Here is a 15426-nt window from a genome sequence, read left to right as displayed (position 1 = left end):
GACCCTGACCCCAACCCCGACCCTTGACCTCTCCCGAGTGCTGTCCTTGCCGGAAGGCTGCCCCTCAGGGATGCGCAGCTAGAAGAGGCATCAGCTTCTCTTCCGCTTCTCTTCCGTCTCCTCCTTCCTCCCGCGGTGCGGACGCCTCTGAGGGCCCCTGCTATCCCCACAACCACCCGGGAGGGCTAGACAGGGCCGAGGAGACTAGGGGCACCAGCCAAACCTGCGAGGATGCATGGGTTACACGCCCTCTGTAGAGTCCCCCGCTGCGGGCCGGCAGAGGGCAGCAGAGCCACACGGGCCAAGTCCCCGCCGACCTCAAGGCCTCACTGCCGCGCCCTGCCCAGGCTTCCGGCGTCTCCGTGACGGTCTCCTTCAGTCGGGCTCCCTCTCCGCTGACCACGCCCCCTCCTCCCGACAGCCCCGCCCCGGCTGGCCCCGCCCCGCCAGGCTGCCAAGCCCCGGTTCTGTGCTGCCGGGAGGGTTTCCTGCCCGGGTTTCCTAGAAGCAGGAGTGGCGGCCTCCTCCATTAGGCAGAACCCAGGTCCCTACGGGAAATCAGGCTTAGCCCCTCTGTGCGTGATACTGAGCAGGAGCATCAGTATATTCCGGGCTTTTTACAATGTTTCCATTTAAAGTATCAGTTTAGAAGATAAAAGCAATCATGCTTGTGTAAAATACACAAGCCATGCAGAAATGGATATAGCAGACACTTCAAAAATTGTAAGTAGTGATGTCTCAATTTGCCACTTTGTAGCAGAGGAGAAAAGTTAGAGTCCTTTTATTGTTCCATTTGTACAAAAAGCATAGGAATTGTTTAGTAAACAGTATACTACCACAAGGAAGAAAAAAGTCAATCACTCTTTTTAATCTTATTCGAATTGTTGTTAAATAGGTTTTTAGATCATAATATTAGATGAAAAATCTTGTCTATCAATCATATCAAAATTGGGTTCTGGGGTAGGTTTGAATACTGACTTTGCTATTTACCAGCTGTGGGATTCTAGGTGTGCTCCACTCTCTTCAACTAAAAAAATGGGGATATTATCTACCAGATAGTGTAATTTTCAGAATTAAATGAAATCAAATACAGCACCTAGCACTGTGGGCAGGCAAATAAGAGAGGACACAGTGAATGTTAGCTTCCATCCCCTGTGTGCAAGGCACAATCAAAGGGGAGTCAGACACACAAGAGTACAATACTGTCTCACCCCCTGCAATGCCCTAGCAGTGGTCTGCAAACTGCAGCTCGAGAGAGCCTCGGTTTGCCGCTCTGTTGACCGAGTTTGCCGACCACTGCCCTAGAGCTTTCTTCGTATGTGACCTGGCACAAAATATTGCATTTCAGTTTTTCAAAGACATGCACAACTGTGCTACAGAAACTGAGGTACTAGCATACAATAAAAATAAAAAATGAAAACTTTTTTTTTTTTGGCAAGGCACTAAGTTTGACTATTTAGGTAAGAATAAGACTTAACCATGAAATTATTTAAACAATCAAGAAGTTTCTAACATGTTTCTGTAATGAGACTACAAGGAAAACACATTCCAGCTAGCAATTTGTGCACATACAATTTAATTTTAGGTCTGGGTGAAATAGCTTCAAAGTATAAACATTAAAATATATTTGGGGAGACAACCCAACAATTGCACAACCCACTACAAAATGTTAACATTTAAGCAATATAACTGTTTTAGGGTCTGAAAGTCCTTGTTAAGCTGAACTTTATCAACTAGGCAAGTATATTTAATTTTTTTAAAGGCACACCGAGGTTCTTTTAATACTGAAGATATAATATTTACTTTATACTCCATGATTAGAACCTTTTGCCAAGTAATTTTTACATGGATTATAAGATTGTCTACATGCCTTTATACAATATATTTGGCAGCCCTAACCTTCGTAACATGAATACTCTGGATAATTTCTTGCAGTCTGGGTTGGGGCCAAGGACATAGCAGCCAGGGCCCTCACAGGCGTACTGACCTAATTGGACAGTCTGTTAAACAACAGGAAATGCAACCAGGCTTCTCTCTCTCTTGCAAGTCAATGGAGTGAACAATGCTAATAGCCAAAGCTTGTTCAATTTAATCACCATATTTTAAATCAAAATTCAGTGTTCTTAAATCAGAAAGTACTCCCTCTAGATCAGAAAGCGTTTTTCCTCTTGGAATTTTAAAAACACAAAAGTTGTCACTGTAAAAACCAAACTGGTTAAAAGGCAAAACTCACCCTTTACATACTGATTTAACAAATTTTAACAAGCATTTCAAATTCAGTTATTAATTGGTGACAGCTGTCACAATTTACCTCAGAGATTTCAATTGTGCCATAATTAAACTCCACAAGTGGAGGCCTTGTCCATCCTGGCTGGGTTTTCACACTTGAGAGCTAGCACCTGTTATCAGAAAAACCATCACTCAGCACCAAAAGAAATCACCAGCCCCTTGCTGGGAGTTTTAAGTCATTGTGGCACTCTGCAGGGGACAATGGCCTTGACTTCTTGGTTGGAGATTTTTTTTAAAAAGAAAGATATTTTAAAAAAAAAAAAAAGGAAGAAAGCATTTAACATTTTAAAACTGGGAAACAAGTCCCCACAATGTTAGAAACTCTCTGATCTGAAGGCACAAAGAATTAAGTTGGCAGGTAGCTGATAAAACCAGGTACATATAAATACAATTTAAAATAAAACCTGGGCATATATAAGTACAATTTAAAACATTTAAAAAGTATAAATATTTGTGAATTATTTTTCCTCTAGTGCTCTGGCTATTGCTGAACAAACTTGCTAATTCCACTTGGCATCCTGACTTCTGAAAGATGACTGCTGGAATCTTCTGATGCTTAAGAAGACAAAGAGTCATCTTGATCATCAAAAAGGTATTTGAAAGGGCATGTGTCTGAAATTTTTAATAACTTAAGGCAGAGTTTCTTATCCTGTTTAGGTAGTTTCAACCCTAAACAGAATTGCCTGATAACATGCGGATACATAATTATCAAGTAGGTGCGAGAGAAGTGTGAGATGTGAGAAGAGACACTGGGGTTGTTCTGCTAACATTCTAAGCTTTTTCTCTTTCTCAGCTGTGATGTAGGAGACAGCTTCCCCAGGGCAGCCTGAGTTCCCAGGAATGGTGGTGATGACTGATGAGGCATACATTGCTTGCCTATTAATAGTTTTCCACGGTGAGAAGTCCACAAACATTGGCAAGCTCAGGTTTTCCTGGTCCCAGGGCAGGAATGCCTCAAGGAACCATGATGGGAGTCACACTGGGGCACAAATACACAAACTGGTTTCTCTTTGAGCTTATTAAATCCAGAATGCTCTGGGGAAGGCATCCACTAGGGATCAAGCTCCCAGCATCACAATAATAAGTAACACCTACGTTTACAGAGACCCCATCAGGACACATGCAAAAGCAGTCAGGCCTTCCTAGCGGGAGGATGCAGGCCTTTTCCAGAAACCCAGTCAGAACCCTTTCGGAGAGCCCAACACCCCTGCACCTACCCACCCGCACTGTCCCAGCTTGTCACACACTAGGCCTCTGGCCACCGGAGGCTACATTTTACAACTGACACAGACGTTTCAAGTAGGTGGCAGGATGGCCACTGCCAGGGGTCCCTGCAGCAGGACGTGAGGTCAGATTTAGGTGTGGGGACGGAGTGCAGGGAAGAGCAGCTGCCTCTGCTGTGAGCGCCCAGCTACGAAGTGACCGCAGGTGTGGCTTGGGAGCAGCAGCGCCAGGTCCCTGGCCCGAGCTCAGATGAAGTGGATCCAGCTCTCCTCACACTCCCCTCGGGGCATGTGCAGCTCGTGGTTGCGGCACGTGAGGCTGTAGTCGCGCCCCTCGTTGTTATCCCAGTACTCGGCGCCGGCCACACGGTAGCGCACTGCGAAGTGCACGTGGGAGCCTCGCGCCAGCAGGAAGGGTGGCACTGGGAAGCCAAAGGCGAAGACGTCCTCAGCGCCCTCGGAACCCGCGGGGCCCCGCCACCTGGCCACAGCCTCGTGTGTGCTGCGCCAGTCGGAAAAGGTGTAGCGCACCGCCACCTGCTTCTCGAAGGCCACGTTGCGCACGCGCACCGTGCCGCTGATGCCCAGGTCCGAGCAGGTGACCCGCTCCAGGCACACGAGCTGCCGCCCCAGGCGCTCGCCGAAGTCGGCTGCCTCGATGGGCGGCAGGAAGTCCGGCACCAGACACTGCAGGGTGAACTCCAGGTCCTGGCGGCTGCAGCAGAGGTCAGAGTTGATGGCCAGCCGCGACAGCACGTGCAGTGGCACCGAGGGATCGTCGCCCGCGTGGAACACCTTGACCTGCGTCAGCTCCAGGCCCAGGGCGTCGGCAAAGCGCACACGGTGCTGCCGGCTGCAGTCCGGCCGGCACGCAGAGCCAGGGGCGCCTGCTGCCTTCTGGCGGCGCTCCGGAGAGCTGGGCAGCGAGTGCGCCCGCCTCACGATGATGGGTCGCAGGCTGGGGTCGCAGCCTGATGGTGCGGATGGCGGCGGCCGCGCGCGACCCGAGCTCCAGTGGGGCCGGCAAGGCCGCTGCTCCGGGGTCGCGCTGCCGTCCAGGTCAGAGAGGCAGCTGAGGCTCCGCGGGGCGGACTTCCGGGACCCCAAGGCGCGGGGCAGGACCGCGGGGTCCGAGCTTCTGGACATGGCCCAGCAGGCCCCCCGGTGATGGGGGTACGAATCAGAGGGGCAGCCTCCCGACCCCGCCTCCAATACCTCGGCGGCGTCCCCAGCCGTGCTCAGAAGGCCCCAGGGTCCGCTGGAACTGCAACGCGAGGGAAACCTGGCCCCGCTGCGCCTCCCCTCCTCTGCCGCCTCGCCCCCTCGAGTCCTCTCCCAGGTCTTCCGTTAGTTGCAGCGAAAACAGAGCTTTTTTCCCCAAGAGACGAATGTTGTCTCCAGAGCAAGCTTTTCGGGGCCTTCCGGGGAGCGGACTGCGGCTCTGTCTCCTGGCAGGTTCTTAGTGGAAGGCTGCATTGGTGGAGCGGCCCCTCCCACCTTCCCGGTCCGCGACTTTACTTACATGGCTGCAACGGTCTGGGTGCAACTTCCCCAGGAGCCTCCGCCCCGCCCCGCCCCGGCCCTCGTGACGCCGCCCTCGCGCGGGCTCCCGCGGTCCAGAGCGCAGCCCGGGAACCGGGCCGAGCTGCGCGCCCCCGCGGCCGTGCACAGCTGAACGGCTTCCCCGCTAGGGCGCTGGGAAGGAAGACTGGCGGCCTCGTCACGTGTCCTCGGCGATCGAGAAACAGGTCTGATCAATTTCTGTCTGCGTCTGCCCGGCCCGCGCGTCTATAGATCATAGATCCGTGTCTGCACAAACGGAAGACAAGGAAAATGCATGCTGTGGGTCCCTGGGTTTATGGGTTACTGGTGGCAGGGAGGGAGGGGTTGCAAAAACTGGCCTTTCCAGGAGCTGGCCCCCAAGCTCATTTTAAGCCTCTAGGCTGGCCAGCTCTTTGTACATATGCACTGCTGCCTGGACCCTCGGCTGGACCAAGGGAGCCTCGCTGTATAGTAAAGCGTCTCATCCACACATCACCCACAATGCTTTGCCGCCCAGGACCGCCAGCCAATTTCTGGGGGGCGGGGCGGTCCTGCTGCTGTTCCTCTCTAGGCGCCAAGCCCCTCGCCTAGAGGAAGATGTGGGAACTAGAGTTAATACCCTGTGATGAATTATGCAGCTATCCTTATTCGGAAGCATTTTTGCAGCCAAAATCTTGGACTTTTAGCTTTGTTCCGAGGCAAGCCTGAACCAACCCGAGCTTGTTTTCTGCATCCTCAGGGCCCTGTGGGTATGTGTCTCCTTAACTTTGTGCAAAAAACGCAGAAGCCTGGAGCAGTTTGGGGCCAGGAAATCTAAAGGGTTCCTTTTTACTGTCCAGAGCAGAAAGAACACCAAGCTAATGCAAGAGGGTTGGTAAAGAACATCCTGTATATCTAAAATCAATCAAGCCTGTTGATTTTGGCATAACTCATTAATTGTGAGAGCCCAGATGGGATTTTTATTACCATCACATGTAAACTGACCAAAAATGCATACATACTTATTGTGAAATGTAACACAGCAAAGTTCCAGGAAGAAAATAAAGACCTTCTATATCCCACCTCCTTCCAGGCAGGTGGCTGTTATTAGAGTATTCACTTTCAAATCAGGGCACTTTAGGCCACTCAAAATAAGAGGCAATAGCAGCACTGTGTGATCTGAGTCAACAGAATTTCACAAAGAGATAAGATGATGTGATATTGTATTAATAGATTGATAAGCTTTTAATGGGTTGATGTGTTAGTGAGAATTGAAAGGGAGCTTCCCCAATAGAGCTTAAGCTCCATGCGAGTTGGGACATTGCCATAATCCTGTCATTTTCTAGGCACTTCTATAATTATTTGTGAATGAATGAATGATTGGATATGGGAGCTTTGGAGTGACACCTGACCTTAGCCTCACAGATTTCCTCAATATGTTATTTCCAAAGAGACTGTGTGTGTGTGTGTGTGTGTGTGTGTGTGTCCATTTGCAGCATTTATAGCAGTATGATCTTGTATCCAATATCCACTGTGAAAATAAAATAGAAAAAATTAAACTTTAAACATAAGGCAATCTCTCCCACCAATATTTTAATGCTATACAAAGTTTTAAAAACAAGCTAGTGAAAACCAACCCAACTCTGGATACCGGACCATGTGCAATAAATACTGACTGTGCTGGCTTTGGAGGCATACATCCCCAAGCGGACTGAAGCAGAGAGGCTTAGCATAGACCCTGGGCAAGGATCATATGCAAATTTTGAAATTTATGAAGCGTTCCATATTTTTAGAAACAAATTTGTAGATACAGAGAACAAATTGATAGTTGCCAGATGGGAAGGGAGTGAGGGGATGGGTGAAAAGGGGAAGAAATTAAGAAGTACAAACTACAAGTTATAAAATTGGTTCCAGAGATATAAAGTACAGCATAGGGAATATAGTCAATAATATCCTAATCATGTCTGGTGTCAGATGGGTACTGGACTTACTGGGCTGATCACTTGATTGATAAGTTATATAAATGTCTAAATCACTATGTCATATGCCTGAAATTAATACAATATTGTATGTCCACTATAATTGAAAAATGAATTTAAAAAGTACTTATTGACTGATTTCTGTTGCTTATAGTTCCAGTGGTAAGGAGTCTTTTCAAAATATAAGAGGAATAAAGAAGTCACCTCCCCACCTTTCATCATCTAACAGATTGAGCAAGAATATTTCAAGCACAACAGAGAAGGTGATGTAACCGGTGGAGGATCTTACTTAGACTTGTTCTGGTTTTTGCTTGTTTCTTGTGTGTTTGTGGTATTTATTACTGCTTGTCTGGTTTTTAGACAGCGCGTCCAACCCTAGATGATGACCAGCCCTGTGATTTTTTCAAGAAAGGGAGTAGGGTGAGTGAATCTCACCAGAAGAGCAGGTAAACAGTTTTCATATAACTGCTGTATTTTGTAAAATTGTGCTATATTGGTCCTCCAGACTGACTGTGTGTGGTTGGGGAAGGAAATAGTATGTCTGTGGATAAGAAACATGCACCTATATTTTTATCTAGCAGAAATGAGTGGGCAAGTGGCGTTAAACATGACTAGGTGCATGTCCACCACCCTTTTTTCCTTTTTTTTTTCCCCATCTGATGTTGGTGCTGAGAAGTATTATTCTTAGTGAAATGCTATGTCCTTGGTAAGTAAGTTGAAAAGAAAATATTGTCAATGCGGATATGGGATCCTTTCTCAGAATGAATTACCCTGGGAAGAATCAGGTGCTCTTCTAGCCAAGCACACTGTGTTCAGAAGTTCCCTCTACCCACCACGACCAGACAGTGCTAACCGTTTTTTCATTCTTATTGTATCTTAAGACACCATGCAACTCCATCCTTTTAAATACAGAGTTCCTGTTTCCTGTTCAAAATGCTAATGAGCTTTTGGTTAAAGGTACAGGTTGTATAGCTACACTTCTTCATATTAAGACTAGGGGCCCAGTACACAACTTCGTGCACCTTGAAAGGAACTGTGGGCCTGAGGTTGTGGTAGGCACAAGGGCAGGTCTCGGCCCATCGTCCGTGCCCCCGCCCGGCCCCTCCTGCCATGGCCCCTGGTCCCCTGTCTGCCAACAGCCCCGCTGCCGCTCCCACGCACTGATGGTGCCTGCCCTGCTCGCACCCGCTGAGGCGCAAAGCGATTGGAGCCGGTGCCAGCAGCGGGTGTGAGCAGGGCCAGAGCCGTCAATGGGTGCGAGTGGCAGCTGCTGTCCCGATCGCCCCTCAGGAGCAGAGGGAGGTGGAGAAGGCCTCAGGGGTGATCAGGGCCAACAGCTGCCTCTCGCACCTGCTGACGGCACCAAGCAATTGGGACTGGCGCCGGGCACTGGCAGCAGGTTCAAGTGGTGGCTCTGGCATTGGCTGTGGGTGTGAGCGGGGCCGGTGCTGGCAGTGGGTGTGAGCGGGGCCATCACCAGCGGCAGGTGTGAGATGTGGCTGCCGGCCCCGATCTTCCCTCAGGAGCAAGGGGAGGTGGACAAGCCCTGAGGGGCGATTGGGGCCAGCAGCTGCTGCTCGCACCTGCTGATGGCGCCGAGCAATCTGGGCTGGCGCTGGGCGCCGGCAGTGGGTGTGAGTGGTGGCTCCGGCGCCGGCAGTGGGTGCAAGCGGGGCTGGTGCCGGCAGCAGGTGCAAGTGCCAGGCAGGACTGCAGTGTGTGGGAGCAAAGAATTTTCAGCAACCACCAGAGGCTCGCCCCAATGACAGCGACCGGTGCCCCGCCTTGGTTTGGTGCCCCTGCTCACCTGCTCCACCATCCTGCCACAGCCGATGCCTGCCATGTTCTGCACACACCAGCTGGTGGTCAGCGCACACCATAGTGACTGGTTGTGTGGTTGTTCGGTTGTTCCGCTGTTCAATCTATTTGCATGTTAGCCTTTTATTATATAGGACTAGAGGCCCAGTACACGAAATTCTTGCACTCGGGGGGGGGGGGGTGGGTCCCTCAGCCCGACCTGCACCCTCTCATAATCTGGGACCCCTCGGGGGATGTCTGACTGCCAGTCGGACAGCCCTCTCACAATACGGGACCATTGGTTCCTAACCGCTGGCCTGCCTGCCTGATCACCCCTAACCACTCACTTGCCTGCCTGATTGCCCCTAACCGCTTGCCTGCCTGATCACCCCTAACCACTCACCTGCCTGCCTCATCCCCCCTAACCACTCGCCTGCCTGCCTGATCGCCCCTAACCACTCTGCCTGCCTGCCTGATCGCCCCTAACCCCTCTGCCTGCCTGCCTGATCACCCCTAACCTCTGCCTGCCTGCCTCATCCCCTCTAACCACTTGCTTGCCTGCCTGATCGCCCCTAACCACTCTGTCTGCCTGCCTGATCACCCCTAACCCCTCTGTCTGCATGCCTGATTGCCCCTAACCACTCATCTGCCTGCCTGATTGCCCCTAACTGCTCACCTGCCTGCCTCATTGCCCCTAACCACTCACATGCCTGCCTGGTCGCCCCTAACTGCTCACCTGCCTGCCTGCCTGATCACCCCTAACTGCCTCTGCTTTGGCCCCTGCTGCTGCGGCTTCGTCTGCAAGGACATCTGGAATGATGCCCGGAAGGTCATTCGGCTGTCTGGTTTAATTAGCATATTATGCTTTTATTATTATAGATTTTAGTTGGCTCAAAATCCCCACCAGCTAGTAAATTCTACAAAACATGCCTTTTACATCTTGTTTACACTTCATTTAAAACAGGCATATAAGAGGAAGCCATGGATTTTCCTCATGAATGTTATTAAACATCACTTATCACTAACAGAACAGGTTGAGAGTTCTCCAACAGATTCTTTCCAAACCAGTGGTTTTCAAAGTACACACAGTGGATAATAACCTGAGCCCTTAAGAAATTCTGGTAAATGATATAAAATAGAATCTGTGCAGGCATGTCTGGCACCTGTGCTGGTTGTGTGGTGTTTCCAGAACCGGATGTAGATTGACTAGGCCTGCTTGCGGGGGAGCTGCGAGGCCTGCCTTTGGGCCCTGGCCCTGGCTGGAGGCCGCCGGCCAGGTGGTTCTGTGGGGAGGGGCAGGGGGACAGTGTCTGTCCGGTACTGGGTACTAAGAATCGCAGTTTTGTGTCTCACAGCAGCATGGATGCCGGCCGGTCTTGGAATAAAGTGCCACGTTGGAAGAACGCTTCAGGGAAAAGGCAGAGCGAGTCCGGAGGCCTCCCTGCTCCTTCCAGGCCAAAGGGCAGCCTCCCCCGCGTCTCCCCTCCGGCTGGGGAGGAGCTTGGAGGACGCATTTCCCCAGAAGGTAAAGCCGAAAGGAGTCCACTGGGGCCCGGGTGTCGCGGGCCCGCGGGGAACAAGCTGCTGCTGGACTTCCAGTCGCTGAGACTCATGAAAGAGGACTCCGAGGAGGACAGCGCCAGCGACCTCTCCGACTCGGAGCGCGTCCCCGTCCCCCCTTCCCCGCGCTCGCCGCCAGACCTGCATCTGCGAGCGGAGGAAATCGACCCGGTCTGCTTCGACCTTGATCTTCAACCAGGTCAGGGCCACGCCAGACCGGAATACTGCTACCCCGACTTCCTCCCGCCGCCTTGTAACTCCTGGGACTTGCGGGACATGGCTGTGCTCGCGAACACGGAGCCCAGGCCGGCCCCCGGGCCACGAGCCGGAGGGCTTCTGGGGAAGTACGTGGACCGGCTGGTGCAGCTCGAGTGGCTGCAAATCCTGACTGTCCAGGGCGAGAGAGCAAAGGCGGCCAAAGCCCGGCTGCCCCCCGCGCCCGGGACCGCGCCCGGGCCCACGGGGCCTCTGAAGAGCCCGGGGAGAAGCAAGCCCCCGGGCAGTGCCGGGTCCAGGCCACACCAGGACGGCGCCCCCAGGTCGGGCTCCTCGCGGAAGAAAGGCGCTCCCCGCGAAGGCCACCCGCCCTCCTGCTGGTCGGAGACACCCGCTAAGCCCCTGGAAGTGCTGGGCATCGGCAGGTTGTGCTCTCAGAAGCACGCCCCGGGCGCGCGGGCCGAGGAGAAGCGGAGCGGCAGGAGCCCGCGGCCGCGCTGGGACCTGGCCGGCAGCGGCAGCAGCCGCAGGATGGAGAGCAGCAGTAACCTCCGCGGCCCCGCGCCCCCCGGGAGCCTGGACGCAGCAGACCCCCCCAAGGCCTCCAGAACGCAAGCACACGCAAATCCGAGGAAAAAGGGAAACGCAGATAACTGTAGTCAGGCCTCCCTGGCCAGTGAGAAAAAACTCAAAACGAATGGAGGAAAGCAGAACCCACGTAAATTCAAATAACATCCGAAATGGTGAACTGCGAAGACCGCAGAACCCTAAATATGGAGGCCCCCCGAGAGTGACAAGATGTGAATGTCAGGAAACATTATGACTGCCACTTCCGGCCGCCTGGTTCTTCAGTACCCCCACCGGGGTGTTTCCACCAAAGGGATCGTGGGAAGCCCTTCTTCATGTTGATAGTCTTAAGCAAATGATAGCCATTGGATAAAATCAACCAAGGTCTGTGCCGTGTAAAGGAGCAAAGTGACAACCCCCCGGGGGAGGGGTAACAGCCGGTGGGCGGCTGTGGAGAGCAGAACTAGGATGTTGAGCTGCACTTTCCCTTCATGAGAACAGTGCCCGCAGTTTAACACTGCCCGGCATCAGCGTCCTAGATGGTCAGTGCCAGACGCCAGTGTCCGAGATGGTCAGGGTTCTCTCTTTTGTCCCCATCATGAGCCCTCCAAGCAGAAGCTCTGTCCGATTCAGCCCTAGAAGTTCTGGCTCCTCATCAAATTGGGGAGCATGGATTTTGAACAAAATCATTTATCGCAAAGCCACCTGCTATACAGAGACCACAGAATCTAGTGTTTTCATACATTTTCCTGGATGTTGGTTTAAAAAAAGCAACATCTTAAATTTGTGTTCTCTAAGCTGAGGGTGGGAAGTCAGTGGGTGAGCGTGATGTGCTGTCTGGAGGGCCAGCATGGAATACGTGGCACCCCAACCCTGAAGAGGCGCCATGGGGTAGAGTTTGTGGACGAAGGGCCTATGAGCTAGAAACACATGGAACCACTTGGAATGTAACAACTATTACATTACTGATTTGGGGCTCAGATCCTGCTGTCTGACGTCAGAATAATGATCTTTTTAGTTCGCAAGAGCAGGATTTCAGAATCTTGCTCAGGTGGGGGCAGAGTGGGCAGTGGATGGGGATGAAGGTCCTGCATGCCTTCCTGGCGGCCTTGCTGGCCCCGTGGCTGCTGACTCCTGAGGCTTCTTGCTTCACTGCAGTTCCGTCGCATCTACGTGTCCCTGGGGCTGTGCCGTGAGGTTCTGCTGATGTTCATGGGAATAGCTCTCAAACCTTTGTTTGACTACTTTTTGCTGTACAGTATGTTTTTAAATTTATCTTTATTTTTATTGTTGACACTATTACAGATGTCCCCATTCCCCTCATCCTTTGCCCACTTCCGCCCTGCCCCCTCCCCCTCCCCTCTGGCCATCACCACGCTGTTGTCTGTGTCTATGAGTTATGCGTATGTGTTCTTTGGCTAAGCCCTTCACCTTCTTTCATCCAGTCCCTTTCCTCCTCCCCTCCCGCAGCTGTCAGTCTGTTCCATGTAGCCATGCCTCTGTTTCTATTTTGTTTGCCAGTTCATCTTGCTCATTAGATTCCACATATGAGTGAGATCATATGCTATTTGTCTTTCTCTGACTGGCTTATTTCACTTAGTCTAATACTGTGCAGGTATGTTTAATGACGGTAGCTGATTTTAACCCTTTAAAAGAGTATTCTGTTTACAAGTTTCTATGTTTTCACCTTTGGGGCAGATGAAAAACGTGGCTCTCTCATTTGAAAATATCTAATAGTTTGCAGACTTTTCCCTCAGCAGTCAATGTCATCCAAGGTGTTTTCTAAGTTAACAGCATAAGGACAAGATACACATAATTAAAATAAGAGGCAAATGCTAAATATTAAGATCCTGTTTTAAATCTGATTTCAGTCATACTAAATAACAGATAAAATTTTTATGGTAGTCTTTTTCTTCCCAGACTTTATTTTCACATATTTCCAGATCCTCTCTTACATTCCTTACCTCCCATCCCTCCCATCCCCTACCCCCCAGAGAAAGCAAGCTCTTACCCTGAGATCTTACACCTTTTTACACAGACAGGAGCTGGACATCTCATACGTATAACTTCCCCGGTCGTCACTAGAGTATCCTTCTGTTCCAGTCCAAGTGCTGTGTTTTGCAAACATAGAGACTCTTCTTTTCTTTCTGGGCTTCCTGAGTGCACCCCATGCCTCACTGGCTGCCCTGCTCCTTGTGAGCACCATAGGTGGGTCCTTTAAACACGCTGGCAGGCGCTCATGCTTCCTTCTCTGCCAGGTTTTTACACAGCTCTTTAGTAGTTTCCGGCCCATAAATCTTTGTAAGCCCATTACACACACACGTGTGCTCCTGATGCTAACACGGAAAGGTCCACGCAGAGTTGCTGCCGAGCCTGGCATGGTGTCCATCCATGTGGGTGCCCTCGGGGCACCTGCAGGGGGAGGCCAACCTGCTTCACTGTGCTGGCCTCCTGTGGTCTGAGCTGAGGTCCATCACACTTAAGAAATTTAGAGGTAACACCGCGGATGTTACATTTGTGCTTTGAATTGAAGGTGGTTACTTAATTTGGGGAGCAGTCATAACGTCACATGACAGGACAGTTTTTAAAGACTGAAAAAGTGGTTTAGCTTGCTTCCCCTTTTGCCTCAGGTTGATGGTTTATTTTAATCATTATTGTTGTAATGGGGTCAGAGCTCCTAATGAATAGTGCAGGTGATTAGCGAACATGAGCACACTTCTGGTTTTATGATTTCTTTAAAAAAATGTATTTATTGATTTTTAGAGAGAGAGGAAGGGAGAAGGATAGAGAAATAGAAATATCAATGAGAAGCATCGGCCGGCTGCCTTCTGCGTGCCACTCACTGGGGATGGAGCCCACACCCTGGGCATGTCCCCGGACTGGGAATCGAACCAGCACCCTCCTGGCCCATGGGTCAATCAATGCTCAACCACTGAGCCACACCAGCTGATTTCTGATCACAGATCTAACACGTCTGAATGCACCAAATGCCACAGATGAATGCCCTGCCGTGGTCTTCAAGCGGGTGACGTGGGAAAGTGGAGGTGTGAGCTCATTCAGTCAAGTCTAAGCCACTGAGTTTCCTGCTCGTCTAGTGAATAGTCATGTGTTTCTAAGAAGCGCCTCTCGTATCTGGGGAGTTGTTTACATACAAGTTGCATTTAAACAAATTAAAACAACCCGAAGGGAAACAAAGTAACCAGAAAGTTGAGGGAGTGTAAGAAGACTGACTTAGGCTTAGAACCAGTCAGTGGGGAACGTTTTAAAAACAAAAGTGAACTACAAAAATATACCAGTATTATCTACAATTGTTTACATTTCGATGGTTTCTCAAAATTTTACTGACTAAATTGGCTGAAGGTTTAGTCAGTAAAGTTTGGGTGACATTGGGGGCTGAAGACAGAAAGATGGGGGAGAGGCTAGTGTGGGCCTTATGATAGCTAACAGCTACAGGAAGATGTTCGGAGTGGTCCCAGGCCTCTTAGTTTCCAAAAACACGTAAGACTTTCTACCTTCCACGACATAAACATTGCCCATTTATGCTTTCCTTTATGCTCACTTACTTGATCAGTTACATAAAAATATACACCTCTTGGTGGTACTGTATTTCATGTAACAGAGAAGCAGCATTATTTATTCATGACATGGGCAGAGCACCATTCCAAACAGCCTGAAAACATTCAGCATGTTTGTTATTTGCTGTTAGGATCATTATTGTGTGCTTGCTTTTGTACACAATAAAACAGATACTCTGCGTCTCTGTGAATCTGCATTTTTCCTTCCCCTGAGATCAGTGGACAGTAGAAAAATCCTGTCTGGACTTTTCTGAGATGGTTTGCTTTGCTCTCAATGCAGTTTTCCTGCAGGGTCTGGCTCCTCTCTCCTGGGCTGCATCAAAGAGGAGCTGAGGAGGAAATGCTGGCCCAGCTCCTTTCTAACACGAAGCAGCATCCACAACAGCAGGGCGGGCTGTGCATTTCAATGATGAGATAGAAACATCGGTCGGCTGCCTCCTGCACACCCCATCCTGGGGATCGAGCCTGCAGCCCCGGGCATGTGTCCTGACCAGGAATGAGCCGTGACCTCCTGGTTCGTGGATTGACACTCAAACAGGAAGCCAGGCGGCCGGCAGTTTTGAGCAGCTACCACACCAGTCCTCATGAGGGGCCCTTTGCTCCTCTTCTCAGCTCGCCTCTGACAAAGAGATGTTTGCTTCTGAGTCTACCAGATAGTGGCTGCTCATAGCTTTGGGGGCATTAAACAAAATTCAACTG

General features: G+C 50.7%; 2 protein-coding genes across 2 annotated transcripts; one reads left to right on the top strand and one right to left on the bottom strand.

The window, feature by feature from the left end:
- Positions 1-721: 721 nt before the first annotated feature.
- On the bottom strand, positions 722-5008 carry PPP1R3D (protein phosphatase 1 regulatory subunit 3D). Its single transcript, XM_028133477.2, has one exon. It carries the CDS (start codon positions 4656-4658, stop codon positions 3759-3761), a length of 900 nt encoding a protein of 299 aa, XP_027989278.1. The 5' UTR covers positions 4659-5008; the 3' UTR covers positions 722-3758.
- Positions 5009-5114: 106 nt separating this feature from the next.
- FAM217B (family with sequence similarity 217 member B) lies at positions 5115-13955 on the top strand. Its single transcript, XM_008157160.3, has 4 exons — positions 5115-5260; positions 7167-7275; positions 7373-7458; positions 10165-13955. Exon 4 carries the CDS (start codon positions 10169-10171, stop codon positions 11315-11317), a length of 1149 nt encoding a protein of 382 aa, XP_008155382.2. The 5' UTR covers positions 5115-5260; positions 7167-7275; positions 7373-7458; positions 10165-10168; the 3' UTR covers positions 11318-13955.
- The last annotated feature ends 1471 nt before the right edge of the window (positions 13956-15426 follow it).

The sequence above is a fragment of the Eptesicus fuscus genome, chromosome 12 (genome assembly GCF_027574615.1).
Source record: "Eptesicus fuscus isolate TK198812 chromosome 12, DD_ASM_mEF_20220401, whole genome shotgun sequence".
NCBI classification, from domain to species: Eukaryota; Metazoa; Chordata; class Mammalia; order Chiroptera; family Vespertilionidae; genus Eptesicus; species Eptesicus fuscus.
This window is presented reverse-complemented; position numbering and strand designations above follow the sequence as displayed.